We start from the raw sequence: 18418 nt of genomic DNA, 5'->3' as shown, positions 1-18418 counted from the left end.
GGGACAGGAGTGACGGTTGAGCGAGGGAATGGAGTGACGGTTGAGCGAGTGGGGAGTGACGGTTGAGCAAGTGGGGAGTGACGGTTGAGCGAGGGGGGAGTGACAGTTGAGCGAGGGGGGAGTGACGGTTGAGTGTGGGGGGAGTGACGGTTGAGCAAGTGGGGAGTGACGGTTGAGTGTGGGGGGAGTGACGGTTGAGCGAGGTGGGGAGTGACGGTTGAGCGAGAGGGGAGTAACGGTCGAGCGAGGGACAGGAGTGACGTGACGGCCGAGCGAGTGGGGAGTGACGGTCAAGCGAGGGGGGAGTGACGGTTGAGCGAGGGAGAGGAGTGATGGTTGAGCGAGGGAGGGAGTGACGGTTGAGCGAGTGGGGAGTGACGGTTGAGCGAGGGAGAGGGGTGACGTTTGAGCGAGGGAGAGGAGTGACGGTTGAGCGAGGGGGGAGTGACGGTTGAGCGAGGGAGGAGTGACGGTTGAGCGAGGTGGGGAGTGACGGTTGAGCGAGGGAGAGGAGTGACAATTGAGCGAGGGGGGAGTGACGGTTGAGCGAGGAACAGGAGTGACGGTTGAGTGAGGGGGGAGTGACGGTTGAGCGAGGGAGAGGAATGACGGTTGCGCGAGGGGGGAGTGACGGTTGAGCGAGGGAGAGGAATGACGGTTGCGCGAGGGAGAGGAGTGACGGTTGAGCGAGCGGGGGAGTGACGGTTTAGTGAGGGGGGAGCAACGGTTGAGTGAGGGTAGAGAGACGGTTGAGCGAGGGAGAGGGGTGACGGTAGAGCGAGGGAGAGGAGTGACGGTTGAGCGAGGGGGGAGTGACGGTTGAGTGAGGGAGGAGTGACGGTTGAGTGAGGTGGGGAGTGACGGTTGAACGAGGGAGAGGAGTGACGGTTGAGCGAGGGAGAGGAGTAACGGTTGAGCGAGGGAGAGGAGTGACGGTCGAGCGAGGGACAGGAGTGACGTGACGGCCGAGCGAGTGGGGAGTGACGGTCAAGCGAGGGGGGAGTGACGGTTGAGCGAGGGAGAGGAGTGATGGTTGAGCGAGGGAGGGAGTGACGGTTGAGCGAGTGGGGAGTGACGGTTGAGCGAGGGAGAGGGGTGACGTTTGAGCGAGGGAGAGGAGTGACGGTTGAGCGAGGGGGGAGTGACGGTTGAGCGAGGGAGGAGTGACGGTTGAGCGAGGTGGGGAGTGACGGTTGAGCGAGGGAGAGGAGTGACAATTGAGCGAGGGGGGAGTGACGGTTGAGCGAGGAACAGGAGTGACGGTTGAGTGAGGGGGGAGTGACGGTTGAGAGAGGGAGAGGAATGACGGTTGCGCGAGGGAGAGGAGTGACGGTTGAGCGAGCGGTGTAGTGACGGTTTAGTGAGGGGGGAGCAACGGTTGAGTGAGGGTAGAGAGACGGTTGAGCGAGGGAGAGGGGTGACGGTAGAGCGAGGGAGAGGAGTGACGGTTGAGCGAGGGGGGAGTGACGGTTGAGTGAGGGAGGAGTGACGGTTGAGTGAGGTGGGGAGTGACGGTTGAGCGAGGGAGAGGAGTGACGGTTGAGCGAGGGAGAGGAGTAACGGTTGAGCGAGGGAGAGGAGTGACGGTTGAGGGAGGGACAGGAGTGACGGTTGAGCGAGGGAGAGGAGTGACGGTTGAGGGAGGGACAGGAGTGACGGTTGAGCGAGGGAGAGGAGTGACGGTTGAGCGAGGGGGGAGTGACGGTTGAGCGAGGGACAGGAGTGACGGTTGAGCGAGGTGGGGAGTGACGGTTGAGCGAGGTGGGGAGTGACGGTTGAGCGAGGGAGAGGAGTGACGGTTGAGCGAGGGGGGGAGTGACGGTTGAGCGAGGGTGGAGTGACGGTTGAGCGAGGGACAGGAGTGACGGTTGAGCGAGGGGGGAGTGACGGTTGAGTGAGGGAGGAGTGACAGTTGAGCGATGGACAGGAGTGACGGTTGAGCGAGGGGGGAGTGACGGTTGAGCGAGGGAGAGGAGTGACAGTTGAACGAGGGGGGAGTGACGGTTGAGCGAGGGACAGGAGTTACGGTTGAGCGAGTGAGAGGAGTGACGGTTGAGCGAGGGGGGAGTGACGGTTGAGCGAGGGAGACGAGTGACGGTTAAGCGAGGAGGTGAGTGACGGTTGAGCGAGGTGGGGAGTGACGGTTGAGCGAGGGGGGAGTGACGGTTGAGCGGGGGTGAGTGACGGTTGAGCGAGGGAGGAGTGACAGTTGAGCGAGGTGGGGAGTGACGGTTGAGCGAGGGAGAGGAGTGACGGTTGAGCGAGGGGGGAGTGACGGTTGAGCGAGGGACAGGTGTGACGGTTGAGCGAGGGGGGAGTGACGGTTGAGTGAGGGAAGAGTGACAGTTGAGCGAAGGACAGGAGTGACGGTTGAGGGAGGGACAGGAGTGACGGTTGAGGGAGGGACAGGAGTGACGGTTAAGTGAGGTGGGAAGCAAGGCTTAAGTGAGGTGGGAAGCGAGGGTTGCGCGAGGGAGGAGTGACGGTTGAGCGAGGGGGGAGTGACGGTTGAGCGAGGGAGAGGAGTGATGGTTGACCGAGGGAGGAGTGACGGTTGAGCGAGAGAGGAGTGACGGTTGAGTGAGGGGGAGGAGTGAAGGTTGAGCGAGGGGGGAGTGACAGTTGAGCGAGGTGGGGAGTGACGGTTGAGCAAGGGGGGAGTGACGGTTGAGCGAGGGGGGAGTGACGGTTGAGCGAGGGATGGAGTGACGGTTGAGCGAGGGGGGAGTGACGGTTGAGCGAGGGACAGGAGTGACGGTTGAGCGAAGGGGGAGTGACGGTTGAGCGAGGGGGGAGTGACGGTTGAGCGAGGGATGGAGTGACGGTTGAGCGAGGGACAGGAGTGACGGTTGAGCAAGTGGGGAGTGACGATTGAGTGTGGGGGGAGTGACGGTTGAGCGAGGGACAGGAGTGACGGTTGAGGGAGGGACAGGAGTGACGGTTAAGTGAGGTGGGAAGCAAGGCTTAAGTGAGGTGGGAAGCGAGGGTTGAGCGAGGGAGAGGAGTGATGGTTGACCGAGGGAGGAGTGACGGTTGAGCGAGAGAGGAGTGACGGTTGAGCGAGGGGGAGGAGTGAAGGTTGAGCGAGGGGGGAGTGACAGTTGAGCAAGATGGGGAGTGACGGTTGACCAAGGGAGGAGTGACGGTTGAGCGAGGTGGGAGTGACGGTTAAGCGAGGGGGGAGTGACAGTTGAGCGAGGGGGGAGTGACGGTTGATCGAGGGACGGGAGTGACGGTTGAGCGAAGGGGGAGTGACGTTTGAGCGAGGGACAGGAGTGACGGTTGAGCAAGTGGGGAGTGACGATTGAGTGTGGGGGGAGTGACGGTTGAGCGAGAAGGAGTGACAGTTGAGTGTGGGGGGAGTGACGGTTGAGCGAGGGAGAGGACTGACAGTTGAGCGAGGTGGGGAGTGACGGTTGAGCGAGAGGGGAGAGACGGTCGAGCGAGGGACAGGAGTGACGTGACGGTCGAGCGAGTAGGGAGTGACGGTTGAGCGAGGGGGGAGTGACGGTTCAGCGAGGGACAGGAGTGACGGTTGAGCAAGTGGGGAGTGACGGTTGAGTGTGGGGGGAGTGACAGTTGAGCGAGGGGGGAGTGATGGTTGAGTGTGGGGGGAGTGACGGTTGAGCGAGGGAGAGGACTGACAGTTGAGCGAGGTGGGGAGTGACGGTTGAGCGAGAGGGGAGAGACGGTCGAGCGAGGGACAGGAGTGACGTGACGGTCGAGCGAGTAGGGAGTGACGGTCGAGCGAGGGGGGAGTGACGGTTGAGCGAGGGAGAGGAGTGATGGTTGAGCGAGGGAGAGGAGTGACGGTTGAGCAAGGTGTGGAGTGACGGTTGAGCGAGGTGGGGAGTGACGGTTGTGCGAGGGAGAGGACTGACGGTTGAGCGAGGGAGAGGAGTGATGGTTGAGCGAGGTGGGGAGTGATGGTTGAGCAAGAGGGGAGTGATGGTTGAGCGAGGGTGGAGGGTCGGTTGAGTGAGGGGGGAGCGACGGTTGAGCAAGGGGGGAGTGACGGTTGAGCGAGTGAGAGGACTGTCAGTTGAGTGAGGTGGGGAATGACGGTTGAGCGAGAGGGGAGAGACGGTCGAGCGAGGGACAGGAGTGACGTGACGGTCGAGCAAGTAGGGAGTGACGGTCGAGCGAGGGGGGAGTGACGGTTGAGCGAGGGAGAGGAGTGACGGTTGAGCGAGGGAAGGAGTGACGGTTGAGCAAGGTGTGGAGTGATCGTTGAGCGAGGTGGGGAGTGACGGTTGAGCGAGGTGGGGAGTGACGGTTGAGCGAGGGAGAGGAGTGACGGTTGAGCGAGGTGGGGAGTGATGGTTGAGCGAGGTGGGGAGTGACGGTTGAGCGAGGGAGAGGAGTGATGGTTGAGCGAGGGAAGGAGTGACGGTTGAGCAAGGTGTGGAGTGACGGTTGAGCGAGGGAGAGGACTGACGGTTGAGCGAGGGAGAGGAGTGACGGTTGAGTGAGGTGTGGAGTGACGGTTGAGCGAGGGAGAGGACTGACGGTTGAGCGAGGGAGAGGAGTGATGGTTGAGCGAGGTGGGGAGTGATGGTTGAGCAAGAGGGGAGTGATGGTTGAGCGAGGGTGGAGGGTCGGTTGAGTGAGGGGGGAGCGACGGTTGAGCAAGGGGGGAGTGACGGTTGAGCGAGGGAGGGAGTGACGGTTGAGCGAGAGGGGAGTGATGGTTGAGCAAGGGGGGAGTGATGGTTGACCGAGGGGGGAGTGATGGTTGAGTGAGGGGGGAGCGACGGTTGAGCGAGGGGGGAGTGACGGTTGAGTGTGGGGGGAGTGACGGTTGAGCGAGGGAGAGGACTGACAGTTGAGTGAGGTGGGGAATGACGGTTGAGCGAGAGGGGAGAGACGGTCGAGCGAGGGACAGGAGTGACGTGACAGTCGAGCAAGTAGGGAGTGACGGTCGAGCGAGGGGGGAGTGACGGTTGAGCGAGGGAGAGGAGTGACGGTTGAGCGAGGGAAGGAGTGACGATTGAGCAAGGTGTGGAGTGATGGTTGAGCGAGGTGGGGAGTGACGGTTGAGCGAGGTGGGGAGTGATGGTTGAGCGAGGGAGAGGACTGACGGTTGAGCGAGGGAGAGGAGTGACGGTTGAGCGAGGTGGGGAGTGACGGTTGAGTGAGGAGGGAGCGACGGTTGAGCGAGGGGGGAGTGACGGTTGAGTGAGGGAGGGAGTGACGGTTGAGCGAGGAGGGAGTGATGGTTGAGCAAGGGGGGAGTGATGGTTGAGTGAGGGAGGGAGCGACGGTTGAGCAAGGGGGGAGTGATGGTTGAGCGAGGGAGGGAGAGACGGTTGAGTGAGGGAGGAGTGACGGTTGAGCGAGGGAGAGAAGTGACGGTGGAGCGAGGGGGGGAGTGATGGTTGAGCGAGGGGGAGTGACGGTTGAGCAAGGGGGGAGTGACGGTTGAGCGAGGTGGGGAGTGATGGTTGAGTGAGGAGGGAGCGACGGTGGAGCGAGTGGGGAGTGACGGTTGAGCAAGGGGGGAGCGACGGTTGAGTGAGGAGGGAGCGACGGTTGAGCGACGGCAGAGTGACGGTTGAGTGAGGGAGGGAGCGACGGTTGAGCAAGGGGGGAGTGATGATTGAGCGAGGTGGGGAGTGACGGTTGAGCGAGGGGGGAGTGACGGTTGAGTGAGGGAGGGAGCGACGGTTGAGCGACGGCAGAGTGACGGTTGAGTGAGGGAGGGAGCGACGGTTGAGCAAGGGGGGAGTGATGATTGAGCGAGGTGGGGAGTGACGGTTGAGCGAGGGCAGAGTGACGGTTGAGTGAGGGAGGGAGCGACGGTTGAGCAAGGGGGAGTGACGGTTGAGTGAGGAGGGAGTGACGGTTGAGCGAGGTGGGGAGTGATGGTTGAGCGAGGGGGGAGCGACAGTTGAGCAAGGGGGGAGTGACGGTTGAGCGAGGGGGGAGTGACGGTTGAGTGAGGAGGGAGCGACGGTTGAGCGAGGTGGAGAGTGACGGTTGAGTGAGGGGGGAGCGACGATTGAGCAAGAGGGGAGTGACGGTTGAGCGAGGAGGGAGTGACGGTTGAGCGAGGTGGAGAGTGACGGTTGAGTGAGGGGGGAGCGACGATTGAGCAAGAGGGGAGTGACGGTTGAGTGAGGAGGGAGCGACGGTTGAGCAAGGGGGGAGCGACGGTTGAGCAAGGGGGGAGTGACGGTTGAGTGAGGTGTGGAGTGACGGTTGAGCGAGGTGGGGAGTGACGGTTGAGCAAGGGGGGAGTGACGGTTGAGTGAGGTGTGGAGTGATGGTTGAGCGAGGTGGGGAGTGACGGTTGAGTGAGGGAGGGAGCGACGGTTGAGCGACGGCAGAGTGACGGTTGAGTCAAGGGGGGAGTGATGATTGAGCGAGGTGGGGAGTGACGGTTGAGTGAGGGAGGGAGCGACGGTTGAGCAAGGGGGGAGTGACGGTTGAGCGAGGAGGGAGTGACGGTTGAGCGAGGTGGAGAGTGACGGTTGAGTGAGGGGGGAGCGACGATTGAGCAAGAGGGGAGTGACGGTTGAGTGAGGAGGGAGCGACGGTTGAGCAAGGGGGGAGCGACGGTTGAGCAAGGGCGGAGTGACGGTTGAGTGAGGTGGGGAGTGACGGTTGAGCGAGGGAGAGGACTGACGGTTGAGCGAGGGAGAGGAGTGATGGTTGAGCGAGGTGGGGAGTGATGGTTGAGCGAGGGGGGAGTGACGGTTGAGCGAGGGATGGAGTGACGGTTGAGCGAGGGAGAGGAGTGATGGTTGAGCGAGGTGGGGAGTGATGGTTGAGCAAGAGGGGAGTGATGGTTGAGCGAGGGTGGAGGGTCGGTTGAGTGAGGGGGGAGCGACGGTTGAGCAAGGGGGGAGTGACGGTTGAGCGAGAGGGGAGTGATGGTTGAGCAAGGGGGGAGTGATGGTTGAGCAAGGGGGGAGTGATGGTTGACCGAGGGGGGAGTGATGGTTGAGTGAGGGGGGAGCGACGGTTGAGCGAGGGGGGAGTGATGGTTGAGTGAGGGGGGAGCGACGGTTGAGCAAGGGGGGAGTGACGGTTGAGTGAGGGGGGAGTGATGGTTGAGTGAGGGAGGGAGTGACGGTTGAGTGAGGGGGGAGCGACGGTTGAGTGAGGGAGGGAGTGACGGTTGAGCGAGGGAGAGGAGTGACGGTGGAGCGAGGGGGGGAGTGATGGTTGAGCAAGGTGGGGAGTGACGGTTGAGCAAGGGGGGAGTGATGGTTGAGTGAGGGAGGGAGTGACGGTTGAGTGAGGAGGGAGCGACGGTTGAGCAAGGGGGGAGTGACGGTTGAGTGAGGGAGAGGAGTGACGGTGGAGCGAGGGGGGAGTGATGGTTGAGCGAGGTGGGGAGTGACGGTTGAGCAAGGGGGGAGTGATGGTTGAGTGAGGGAGGGAGTGACGGTTGAGTGAGGGAGGAGCGACGGTTGAGCAAGGGGGGAGTGACGGTTGAGTGAGGGAGGGAGTGATGGTTGAGTGAGGGAGGGAGTGACGGTTGAGCAAGGGGGGAGTGATGGTTGAGTGAGGAGGGAGTGACGGTTGAGTGAGGAGGGAGCGACGGTTGAGCAAGGGGGGAGTGACGGTTGAGTGAGGGAGGGAGTGATGGTTGAGCGAGAGGGGAGTGATGGTTGAGCGAGGGGAGAGTGATGGTTGAGTGAGGAGGGAGCGACGGTTGAGCAATGGGGGAGTGACGGTTGAGTGATGGAGGGAGTGACGGTTGAGCGAGGGGAGGGTGCAATTCGGGCCCCACTCACCGGTCTTTTGCACTCCACACAGAAGCTGCCCTGACACTGAGGACAGGTCACTTGCTTCTGGTTCCCGTCATAGATGAAGCCGTTGGAGCACTGGGAGAGGGGAGAGCGGTATGTGAGGGGGTGATCAACCAGTTAACACCCTTCACCCTTTCCCCAACCCACTCCCCGATTCTCACCAGTTTCCCTTACCCTTGACACTCACTCTCCCTCTCCCAGCCCCTTCAAAGGTCAAAGAGTAGCTGCAGATCATTCTCGAAGAGAAACAGCCAGAGATCATTGTTTGCACTGGTGAAGATAAGCAACACACAAAACAAAGGAGGAACTGAGCATCGATGAATGGAAATAAACAGTCTTTGTTTCAGCTTGAATCACTGCTGGTTCTGATTTCTGCCCCTCTTCCTTTAGTCAGATGATGAAATGTCTCCCTATCCTGATGAATGGTCACCCTGTCCAGGTGAAGGGACTTCCTGTCCTGATTAAGAGTCTCAACCCAAAATGTTGACTGTTCGTTTCCATTCATATGTTCTGCTTGACCCAGCAAAATTCCTCCAACGTTTTGAATCCGTTGCTCCATATTTCCAGTGTCCACAAGATAACTTGTGACTTGGTTAAAAACAACAACTGAGCCAGAACAAGGGCCATGGCCCATCAGGGAGCTGTGTTAGACATTTCGAAGCAGCTTCTCTGGGGTTTACTGTGCTCCAGATCATTCCGCATGCCAGGTGCTGTCCAGGTCAGAGATGGAAGCAGAGACTTGGGTGGCACAGTATCGTAACGGTCAGCACAACGCTTTACAGTACCAGTGACCTGGGTTCAAATCCCACCACTACCTGAAGAAGCTTGTATGTTCTCCCTGTGACCGTGTGGGTTTCCTCCACCTGCTCCGGTTTCCTCCCACAGTTCAAAGACACCCAGGTTAGGGTTAGTGAGTTGTGGGCAAGTTATGTTGGCACTGGAAGTGTGGTGATATTACGGGCAGCCCACCACAATCCTCCCTGATTCGATTTGACGCCAACAAAGCGCTCCTCTGTGTGTTTGAAAGGACGTGACAAATAAAGTGAGACTTTACTCTTTAATCTCAGGGGGCGGATTGGCTGCGAGGGCATGGACGTTGTAGCCGTAACAAAACCGTGGCCGAGAGGAGGGCAGGACTGGCAGCTCAGTATCCCAGGGCGCAGGGGTTACAGGCACGACACAGGTACAGGTGAGAGAGGGCTGCGCTGCCTTTTTGACAAGGAAAGACGTAACAGTGCTGAGAGATGATATTCTGGAGGGCATCGCCCAGTGAGGCCAAATGGGCCGAACTTGGAACCAAGAAGTGGGGATCTTCTGATGGGGCTATATTATAAACAGTACGGCAAAGGAACGGCCATTCGGCCCACAATGTTGTGCTGAACCAGATAAAAAGCAAATCAAAAACACCCAAACACTCGTCCCTCCCACGTACACAACATCCATATCCCTCTATCTCCCTCACATCCATGTGCTCATCCAATCGCCTCCGATATATTTGCTCTACCACCACACCAGGCATCCACCACTCTCTGAGTGAAAACTTACCCTCCCATCCGCCTTCGAACCCACCCCCTCTCACCTTCAACGTATGCCCTCTGGGAAACAGATACTCCCTGTCCACTCTGTCTATGTCTCTCACAATCTTGTAAGCCTCGACTGGATCAGATCTGAGAATCTGCAACAGTCAATGGGAACTCGAGGGGCAGGGGGCATTCAGAATTCAGTCAGGTTTAATATCACCAGCACAGGCAGTGAAACTTGCTGTTACTCAACAGTGGCATATTGCAATACATAATAAAAACTGTAAGTCTATAATATTACAACAAAGTTAAATTAAAAAAGTAGTGAGGCAGTGTTCAAGGGTTCTCTGTCCGTTCAGAAATCAGCTGGCAGAGGGGAAGAAGCTGCCCTCGAATCGCTGAGTGTCAGCCTTCAATTACTCCCGGTTGTTAAGAACAGCTGGGTTGTATCAGTGGGGGATTTTAATTTCTGAGCTACTCATCATGTTGAGGGTCTGGGTGAGGTGGAATTTGTGAGGTGTTTCCAGGAAAGTTTCTTGACTCAATGCACTGAAGAGGGTGCGATATTGGACCCTGCTCCTGGGGAATAAGGTAGGGAAAGAGGTAACAGAGGCTGTCGGTGAGCTAGTTTTCACCTGAGGCCTCCGTCGGTCAGGGTCGACCGCAGATGTTGTGTCCTCGCTGTCTAGATAGGCAAGCCTGGGCAGTACGATATGGAGAGCAAGCTGTTGCCCTGCAGCAAATTCCCCCTCTCCACGCAACTGATGAACCCAAAGGGATGGCAGAGACTGATACAGTTTAGTACCAGCAGCGTCGCAGGAGTTGCCAGTCAGCATTGAACTCAATGTAAGACTCCCTAAGAGACTCCAGCTTCAGAATTTTCCCTTGGGGTTTACTCCCGAAGTTTTCCCCATGAGTGGGTATAGCCACAAGGTAGTGGAGGTTTGAAATCAGAGTTTTCCTTCTCCTGGATGAGCTGCTAACACAGCCAACGAGCCCCATCTGCCCAAAGCAACTAGTTTTATGGTGCCAGTAACCCGTCCTTGCCCCCTCTCCTGGTACTGTTGGGCTTAGCAGCCAAGCCACACGTGAAGGCCGGGAGCTGGACTTGGTTGTCAGAGGCTACTTGAGGTGCACGCCATTGGGAGCGTTGTAACAGGTAGTGGGGGCTCATCCCCATTACCAACCCCGGCTGTAACAACCTCATTGTGTCGAAGAGCACAGTCTCCAGAATTCCATCCACTTTCAGGTAGTGATGGAAAAGGATAGCTGAAACGACAGCTGGGCTCATTTTGAGGGGATTAGGGCAGAATCCAGCAGAGTCTGACTGAGGGAACAAACAGCAAGGGGGAGGTTGTGATAGCAGGATGTTGAAGGGTAAACCTGGCAAGGCCAGGGAACCCCGGTTGATGAGAGACAGAGGCTCTCGTCGGCAAAAAGAAGGAAGCATAGATTGGGTTTAGGAGGTCAGGGATGAGTGAATCATTTGATGATTATAAAAAAGATTAAGGATACTCTTAAGAGGGAAATCAGGAAGGCAAAGAGATAGATCTTGCAGGTAGGGTTAAGGAAAATCCTAGAGCTATATAAAGGGTCGGAAAGGGAGAGAATACATCTCCTTTGAGGTCAGCAGGACTGCCTATGCTGTAGCTGCTGGGGATGGGTGGGATTTTTTTAACAGATAATTTTCCTCTGTTTACTGAAAATAAAATCACGGCTGATCTAGAGATAAGGGAAAGCAGCAGAGGCGTTTTGGAGGACATTTATACTACCAGCAGGAGGGATCTGCAGCCTCACGGCATATTAAGGTGGGGAAGTCCCAGGTACCTGACCGAGTGCATCCTCGGACATTGTTGGAGGCGAGAGAAGAATTTGCGGAGGCCCGTGGGTAGATGTTTGATTTACCTTTGGCAATCAGGAAAGTTCCAGAAGACGGGACTGTGGCTGATGTCATTCTGTTGCTTAAGGGTAGCGAGGACAAGCTGGGGCACTGCAGGCCTGTCAGCCCGACATCAGCAGTGAGGAAGTTACTGAAGGGACAGGATCTACCAGGATTTGGATGGACAATGTCCGATTAGGAGAAATCAACATGGCTTTGTGTATGGGGGCGGGGGCACGCTTGACAAAGTTTCTAGAGTTCTTTGAAGAGGTAAGCAAAAGTGTAAATGAGGGTAAGGCCGTGGATGCTGTCTGTTGGAACCTTAGCAGGGCCTTCACCACAGCAAACTGGTCTAGGAGGTTAGATCCCATGGAATCCAGGGAGTGCTGGTCCGGTGGATTCAAAATCGGCTTGGAGGCAGGAAGCAGGTGATGGTGATTGAAGGTTGTTCCTCAGAATGGAGGCCAGTCCCGAGTTCCTGGGTATCTGAGGACCTGACCTGGAGACAGCATATTGTTGCAACTATAAATCAGGCAAGACAGCAGCTAGATTTCTTTCCCAATTTGAGGAGATTTGGTTTGTCAGCTAAAATACTCAAAAGCTTCTACTGATGTATTGTGAAGTGCATCACTGTCTGGCCTGCGGGTGGGGGGCACGGCAGAGGGGGCTACTGCATCAGATCAAAGTACGCTGCAGAGAGTTGTAAAGTTAGTCAGCTCCATCATGGGCACGAGCCTCCGTCGTATCGAAGACATCTTCAAAGAGCAGTGCCTCAGGATGGCAGTATTTGTCACTGAGGGCCTCCCATCACCCAGGACATGCCCTCTTCTCACTGTTACCATCGGGGAGGAGGTCCAGAAGCCTGAAGGCTCACACTCAGTGATTCAGGAACAGCTTCTTCCCCTCTGCCATCAGATTCCTAAACAGACACTGAACACTTCCTCACCACTTTTTAAAAAGATTATTTCTGCCTTGCCCCACTTACGTTAACCCAACTGTTTAATATACACGGACGTACTAACTGTAATTCAGCTTTTTTCTCTCTACAACTATGTATTGCATTGTTCTGCTGCGGCAAAATTTACAAATTTCACGACAAATACTGGCGATATTAAACTCGATTCTGCGACTGGTGGTGGTGCTGCAGGGGCCGGTGCTGGGACCCTTGTTATCCGTTATTTAAACAAGTGAATTTGGATGCAAATGCTCGAGGCTCGATCAGCAATTATGCGGAAGACACAAAACTAGGTGGTTTTCATAAATCACGGGGGGTGGGTTCCTGAACAGTTAGGAAAGTGGGCTGAGGAGCAGCAGAAAGGGTTAAGTGTGAGCTGATCCACTCTGGGAAGTCACAGCAGAGCAGGACTTGTACTGTAAGTGGCAGAGGGTGTGAAGGAACAGAGGGACCAGGCCTGCAAGTGCATCACAGGTGCACACAGTGGTGTAAAAACGTGTTTAGCGTGCTGGCCCTCACCAGTCGGGGCACGGGGTACAGGGATGTTGGTCAGGCCTCGCACGTAGTCGCGTGCAGGGTTTCCGTCACTCTGTTACAGGGAAGACACGGCTAAAAGGGGCAGAAACAATTTACCAGGATGCTGTCAGGACTCGAGGGCCGGGGTTATAGTGCTCGGTCTTTATCCCTCAGAGGAGAAAGAGGGGCAAAGAGTTGAAAACTTGAGAGGCGTAGATAAAGTGGATGGGAACAGTCTGTTCCCCAGGGTAGGGGAGTCCAAATCTAAGGGTCATAGGTTTAGGGTGAGAGGGGAAAGATTTTAAAAGGGGCCTGGGGCGGGGGTGCAACATTTTTCCACACAGAGGTTGAACGGTATCAATGGAGAGAGACAGCTGCATGGGGGCGTGGGCTCGGGTCACGGGCTGGCATGGGCCAAGGGGGCCTGCATCCGTGTGGTCTGGCTCTACAGCCTCTCCTAACACTCCCCCACCCCCACCACACCCGTCATCCAGACCCCAGGGATCAGTCTCACGTGTGTGCACCACTTGAATTTGGGGTCCATCATCAGCGTCCTCTCTGTCAGCTTCTTGTGAAAGAGGTTGTAGTCGTCTGTGTCCAGGCAGTCTCGCAGCTGGAGGGGGAAGGGGGGGAGAGAGGGGGGGAGGGGGGGAGAGAGGGGAGAGGGGGGAGAGAGGGGGGAGAGAGAGGGGAGAGAGGGGGGAGAGAGGGGAGAGAGAGGGGAGAGAGAGGGGAGAGAGGGAGGGAGAGAGGGGGGAGAGAGGGAGAGGGGGGAGAGAGGGGGAGAGGGAGAGAGAGGGGAGTGAGAGGGGAGGGGGAGAGGGGGGGGGAGAGAGAGAGGGGAGTGAGAGGGGAGAGGGGGGAGAGAGGGGAGAGAGGGGGAGAGGGGAGAGAGAGGGGGAGAGAGGGGGAGAGAGGGGGAGAGAGGGGAGAGAGAGGGGAGAGAGAGGGGAGAGGGGAGAGAGAGAGAGAGGAGAGAGAGAGGGGGAGAGAGGGGAGAGAGAGAGGGGGGAGAGAGGGGGAGAGAGAGGGGGAGAGAGGGGAGAAGGGAGAGGAGAGAGAGGGGGGAGAGAGGGGGAGAGAGGGGGAGAGAGGGGAGAGAGAGGGGGGAGAGAGAGAGGGGAGAGAGGGGGGAAGAGAGGGAGAGAGAGGGGAGAGAGGGGGAGAGAGAGGGGGAGAGAGGGGAGGGAGGGAGAGGGGAGAGGGGAGAGAGGGGGAGAGAGGGGGGAGAGGGGGAGAGGGGGAGAGGGGGAGAGGGGGAGAGGGGGAGAGGGGGAGAGAGGGGGAGAGAGAGGGGAGAGAGGGAGAGAGGGGGAGAGAGAGGGGGGAGAGAGGGGGAGAGAGAGGGGGAGAGAGAGGGAGGGGGAGAGAGGGGAGAGAGGGGGGGAGAGGGGGAGAGAGGGGGGAGAGAGGGGGAGAGAGGGGAGAGGGGGAGAGAGGGAGAGAGAGGGAGGAGAGAGAGAGGGGGGAGAGGGGGAGAGAGAGGGGGAGAGAGGGGGGAGGGGGAGAGAGGGAAGGGGGAGGGGGAGGGGGAGAGAGAGGGGAGAGGGGGAGAGAGGGAGAGAGGGAGAGAGGGGGGAGAGAGGGGGAGAGAGGGGAGAGGGGGGAGAGGGGAAGAGAGAGGGGGAGAGAGGGAGAGAGGGAGAGGGGAGAGAGGGGGAGAGAGGAGGAGAGGGAGAGAGGGAGAGAGGGGGAGAGAGAGGGAGAGAGAGGGAGAGAGAGGGGAGAGAGGGAGAGAGGGAGAGAGGGGAGAGAGGGGAGAGAGGGAGAGGGAGAGAGGGGGGAGAAGGGGGGGAAAGAGAGGGGGAGAGAGAGGGGAGAGAGGGGAGAGGGGGAGAGAGGGAGAGAGGGAGAGGGGGGAGAGAGGGGGAGAGAGGGGAGAGAGGGGAGGGGGGAGAGAGGGGAGGGGGGAGAGAGGGGAGGGGGGGGGTGGAGAGGGGGGAAAGATAGGGGGAGAGAGGGGGACAGAGAGGGAGAGAGAGGGGAGAGGGGGAGAGAGGGGGAGAGAGGAGAGAGAGGGAGAGAGGGAGAGAGGGGAGAGGGGGGAGAGAGGGGGGAAAGATAGGGGGAGAGAGGGGGAAAGAGAGGGCGAGAGAGGGGAGAGGGGGAGAGGGGGAGAGAGGGAGAGAGGGAGAGGGGGGAGAGAGAGGGGAGAGAGGGGAGAGAGGGGAGGGGGAGAGAGGGGAGAGGGGGAGGGGTGGAGAGGGGGGAAAGATAGGGGGAGAGAGGGGGACAGAGAGGGAGAGAGAGGGGAGAGGGGGAGAGAGGGGAGAGGGGGAGAGGGGGAGAGAGGGAGAGAGGGGAGAGAGGGGGAGAGAGGGGGGAGAGGGGGAGAGAGGGAGAGAGGGGAGAGGGGAGAGAGGGGGAGTGAGGGGAGAGGGGGAGAGAGGGGGAACGAGAGGGCGAGAGAGGGGAGAGGGGGAGAGGGGGAGAGAGGGAGAGAGGGAGAGGGGGGAGAGAGAGGGGAGAGAGGGGAGAGAGGGGAGGGGGAGAGAGGGGAGAGGGGGAGGGGTGGAGAGGGGGGAGAGAGAGGGGAGAGGGGGAGAGAGGGGAGGGGGAGAGAGGGGAGAGGGGGAGGGGTGGAGAGGGGGGAGAGAGGGGGAGAGAGGACAACACGACTGAGCATCTAACTGACTGCACCCCACCCCAGGAGGTGGGGTCTGATCGCACTGGGTTAAGCAAACCCGCCGTCCTGTCGACCACCCCCCACCACACTGGCCCTGGCGATGGGATCCAGCGGCCGCCTCGGGCTTCCGCGCGGAACAGTGTCTCCACACAGAGCAGCAGGGGGAGCCTGAAGAGGGGACAAGGGGGTCAGAGGGAGGCTGTGAGCGAGGGAGTGAAGGAATGGGGGGGCGAGGGAAGGAGGGAACAGGTGGAGTGAAGAGTGGAGGGATCAAGGGAGGGGGACAGCAAGAGGTGGGGCGAGGTGCAGTGTGTGGAGCATACTGGCGGGGGAGACAGCAGAGGAGATGAGGGACAGAGAGGGTGGGGGTGGAGTAGTGGAGGCAGAAGGGGGCAGTGGGGAGGAGGAAGGGTGTCAGGGAAGGGTAAAGGGGTGTGGAGGAGGGGTGAGGGTGAGAGGGTGAAGGTGAGGGTGAGAGGGTGGGCGTGAGAGGATGAGGGTGAGAGGATGTGGGTGAGAGGGTGAGGCTGTGAGGGTGAGGGTGGGAGGGTGATAGGATGAGGGGGTGATAGGATGAGGAGTGAGAGGGTGAGAGGGTGTGGGTGAGAGGGTGAGAGGGGAGGGCGAGGGTAAGAGGGGGAGGGCGAGGGTGAAAGGGCAGGGGTGAAAGGGTGGGGGTGAGGATGAGGGGGTGTGGATGAGAGGGTGAGGGTGAGAGGGTGAGGGTGAGAGGGTGAGGGTGAAAGGGTGACAGTGAGGGGGTGAGGGTGACGGTGAGGGGTTGAGTGTGGGAGGGTGAAGGGCTGAGGGTGAGGGGGTGTGAGGGGGTGAGGGTGAGGGGGTGTGAGTGACGGTGAGAGGGTGAGAGGGTGAGGGGGTGTGGGTGGGAGGTTGAGGGTGAGGGGGTGAGGGGTGTGGGTGGGAGGGGGAGAGGGGTGAGGGGGTGAAGGTGAGGGTGGGAGGGTGAGGGTGAGAGGGTGAGGGGGTGAGGGGGTGTGGGTGGGAGGGTGAGGGGGTGGGGGTGAGGGGGTGAGGGTGTGAGAGGGAGGTGATGAGAGTGGGGGGGTGAGAGTGGGAGGGGTGAGAGGGTGTAAGGCGAGAGCGGAGGGGAGAGAGGGTGTAGGGCAAGAGGGGAGGGGGAATGTGGGAGGGAGTGTGTGGGGGAGTGTGGGAGGGAGTGTGGGGGGAGTGTGGGGGGAGTGTGGGAGGGGGAGTGTGGGGTGGGAGTGTGGGAGGGGGTAGTGTGGGGGGAGAGTGCGGGGGGGTGTGGGGTGGAGTGTGGGAGGGGGAGTGTGGGGGGAGAGTGCGCGGGGTGTGGGTGGAGTGTGGGAGAGGGGAGTGCGGGGGGAGAGTGTTGTGGGGGGTGAGGTGGAGTGTTGGAGGGGGAGTGTGGGAGAGGGGAGTGCGGTGGGGAGTGTGAGGGGGAGTGTGGGGGGGTGTGGGGTGGAGTGTAGGAGGGGGGAGTGTGGGAGAGGGGAGTGCGGGGGGAGTGTGTGGGGGGTGTGGAGTGTGGGAGGGGGGAGTGTGGGGGGAGAGTGCGGGGGATGTGGGTGGAGTGTGGGAGAGGGGAGTGTGGGAGAGGGGAGTGCGGGGGGGGAGTGTGGGGGGGTGTGGAGTGTGGGAGGGGGGAGTGCGGGGGGAGTGTTGGGGGGGGTGTGGAGTGTGGGGGGGGGAGTGTGGGGGGGAGTGTGGGGGGGTGGAGTGTGGGAGGGGGGAGTGCGGGGGGAGTGCGGGGGGAGTGTGGGGGGGGTGTGGAGTGTGGGGGGAGTGTGGAGTGTGGGAGGGGGGAGTGTGGGGGGGAGTGTGGGGGGTGGAGTGTGGGAGGGGGGAGTGTGGGAGAGGGGAGTGTGGGAGGGAGTGTTGGGGGGGTGTGGAGTGTGGGAGGGGGGAGTGGGGGGGGGTGGAGTGTGGGAGGAAGGAGTGTGGGAGAGGGGAGTGCGGGGGGAGTGTGGGGGGAGTGTTGGGGGGGTGTGGAGTGTGGGAGAGGGGAGTGTGGGAGAGGGGAGTGCGGGGGGAGTGTGGGGGGAGTGTTGGGGGGGTGTGGAGTGTGGGAGGGGGGAGTGTGGGGGGAAGTGTGCGGGGGGTGGAGTGTGGGAGGGGGGAGTGTGGGAGAGGGGAGTGCGGGGGGAGTGTGGGGGGGTGTGGAGTGTGGGAGAGGGGAGTGTGGGAGAGGGGAGTGCAGGGGGGAGTGTGGGGGGTGTGGAGTGTGGGAGGGGGGAGTGTTGGGGGGGTGTGGAGTGTGGGAGGGGGGAGTGTGGGGGGGGAGTGTGGGGGGGGAGTGTGGGAGGGGGGAGTGTGGGAGAGGGGAGTGTGGGAGGGAGTGCAGGGGAGTGTGGGGGGAGTGTGGGGGGGTGTGGAGTGTGGGGGGGGAGTGTGGGAGAGGGGAGTGTTGGGGGGGTGTGGGGGGTGTGGGTGGAGTGTGGGAGAGGGGAGTGCGGGGGGAGTGTTGTGGGGGGTGGGGTGGAGTGTGGGAGGGGGAGTGTGGGAGAGTGGAGTGCGGTGGGGAGTGTGGGGGGGGTGTGGGGTGGAGTGTAGGAGGGGGGAGTGTGGGAGAGGGGAGTGCGGGGGGAGTGTGTGGGGGGTGTGGAGTGTGGGAGGGGGAGTGTGGGGGAGAGTGCGGGGGATGTGGGTGGAGTGTGGGAGAGGGGAGTGCGGGGGGGGAGTGTGGGGGGGTGGAGTGGTGGGAGTGTGGGAGGGGAGTGCGGGGGGGAGTGTGGGGGGGGTGTGGAGTGTGGGAGGGGGGAGTGTGGGGGGGAGTGTGGGGGGGAGTGGGGGGGGTGGAGTGTGGGAGGGGGGAGTGTGGGAGAGGGGAGTGTGGGAGGGAGTGCAGGGGGAGTGTGGGGGGAGTGTGGGGGGGGAGTGTGGGGGGGAGTGTGGGGGGTTGTGGGAGGGGGGAGTGTGGGAGAGGGGAGTGTGGAAGGGAGTGCAGGGGAGTGTGGGGGGGAGTGTGGGGGGAGTGTGGGGGGGTGTGGGGTGGAGTGTGGGAGGGGGAGTGTGGGAGAGGGGAGTGCGGGGGGAGTGTGGGAGAGGGGAGTGCGGGGGGAGTGTGGGGGGAGTGTGTGGGGGGTGTGGAGTGTGGGAGGGGGGAGTGTGGGGGGAGAGTGCGGGGGATGTGGATGGAGTGTGGGAGAGGGGAGTGTGGGAGAGGGGAGTGCGGGGGGG

At 60.5% G+C, this 18418-nt stretch overlaps 1 protein-coding gene across 1 annotated transcript in view; it reads right to left on the bottom strand.

Annotated features, from left to right (window-relative positions):
- Positions 1-18418, bottom strand: part of rnf31 (ring finger protein 31) — a 95205-nt gene that overhangs the window by 30453 nt on the left and 46334 nt on the right. The window contains exons 15-16 of the mRNA XM_063039084.1: positions 13145-13243; positions 7746-7835 (exon numbers count right to left, since the gene is read on the bottom strand). Coding sequence (XP_062895154.1) covers positions 7746-7835; positions 13145-13243 — 189 coding nt within the window. The remainder of the gene's footprint in view (positions 1-7745; positions 7836-13144; positions 13244-18418) is intronic.

The sequence above is a fragment of the Mobula hypostoma genome (genome assembly GCF_963921235.1).
Source record: "Mobula hypostoma chromosome 10 unlocalized genomic scaffold, sMobHyp1.1 SUPER_10_unloc_1, whole genome shotgun sequence".
NCBI classification, from domain to species: domain Eukaryota; kingdom Metazoa; phylum Chordata; class Chondrichthyes; order Myliobatiformes; family Myliobatidae; genus Mobula; species Mobula hypostoma.
This window is presented reverse-complemented; position numbering and strand designations above follow the sequence as displayed.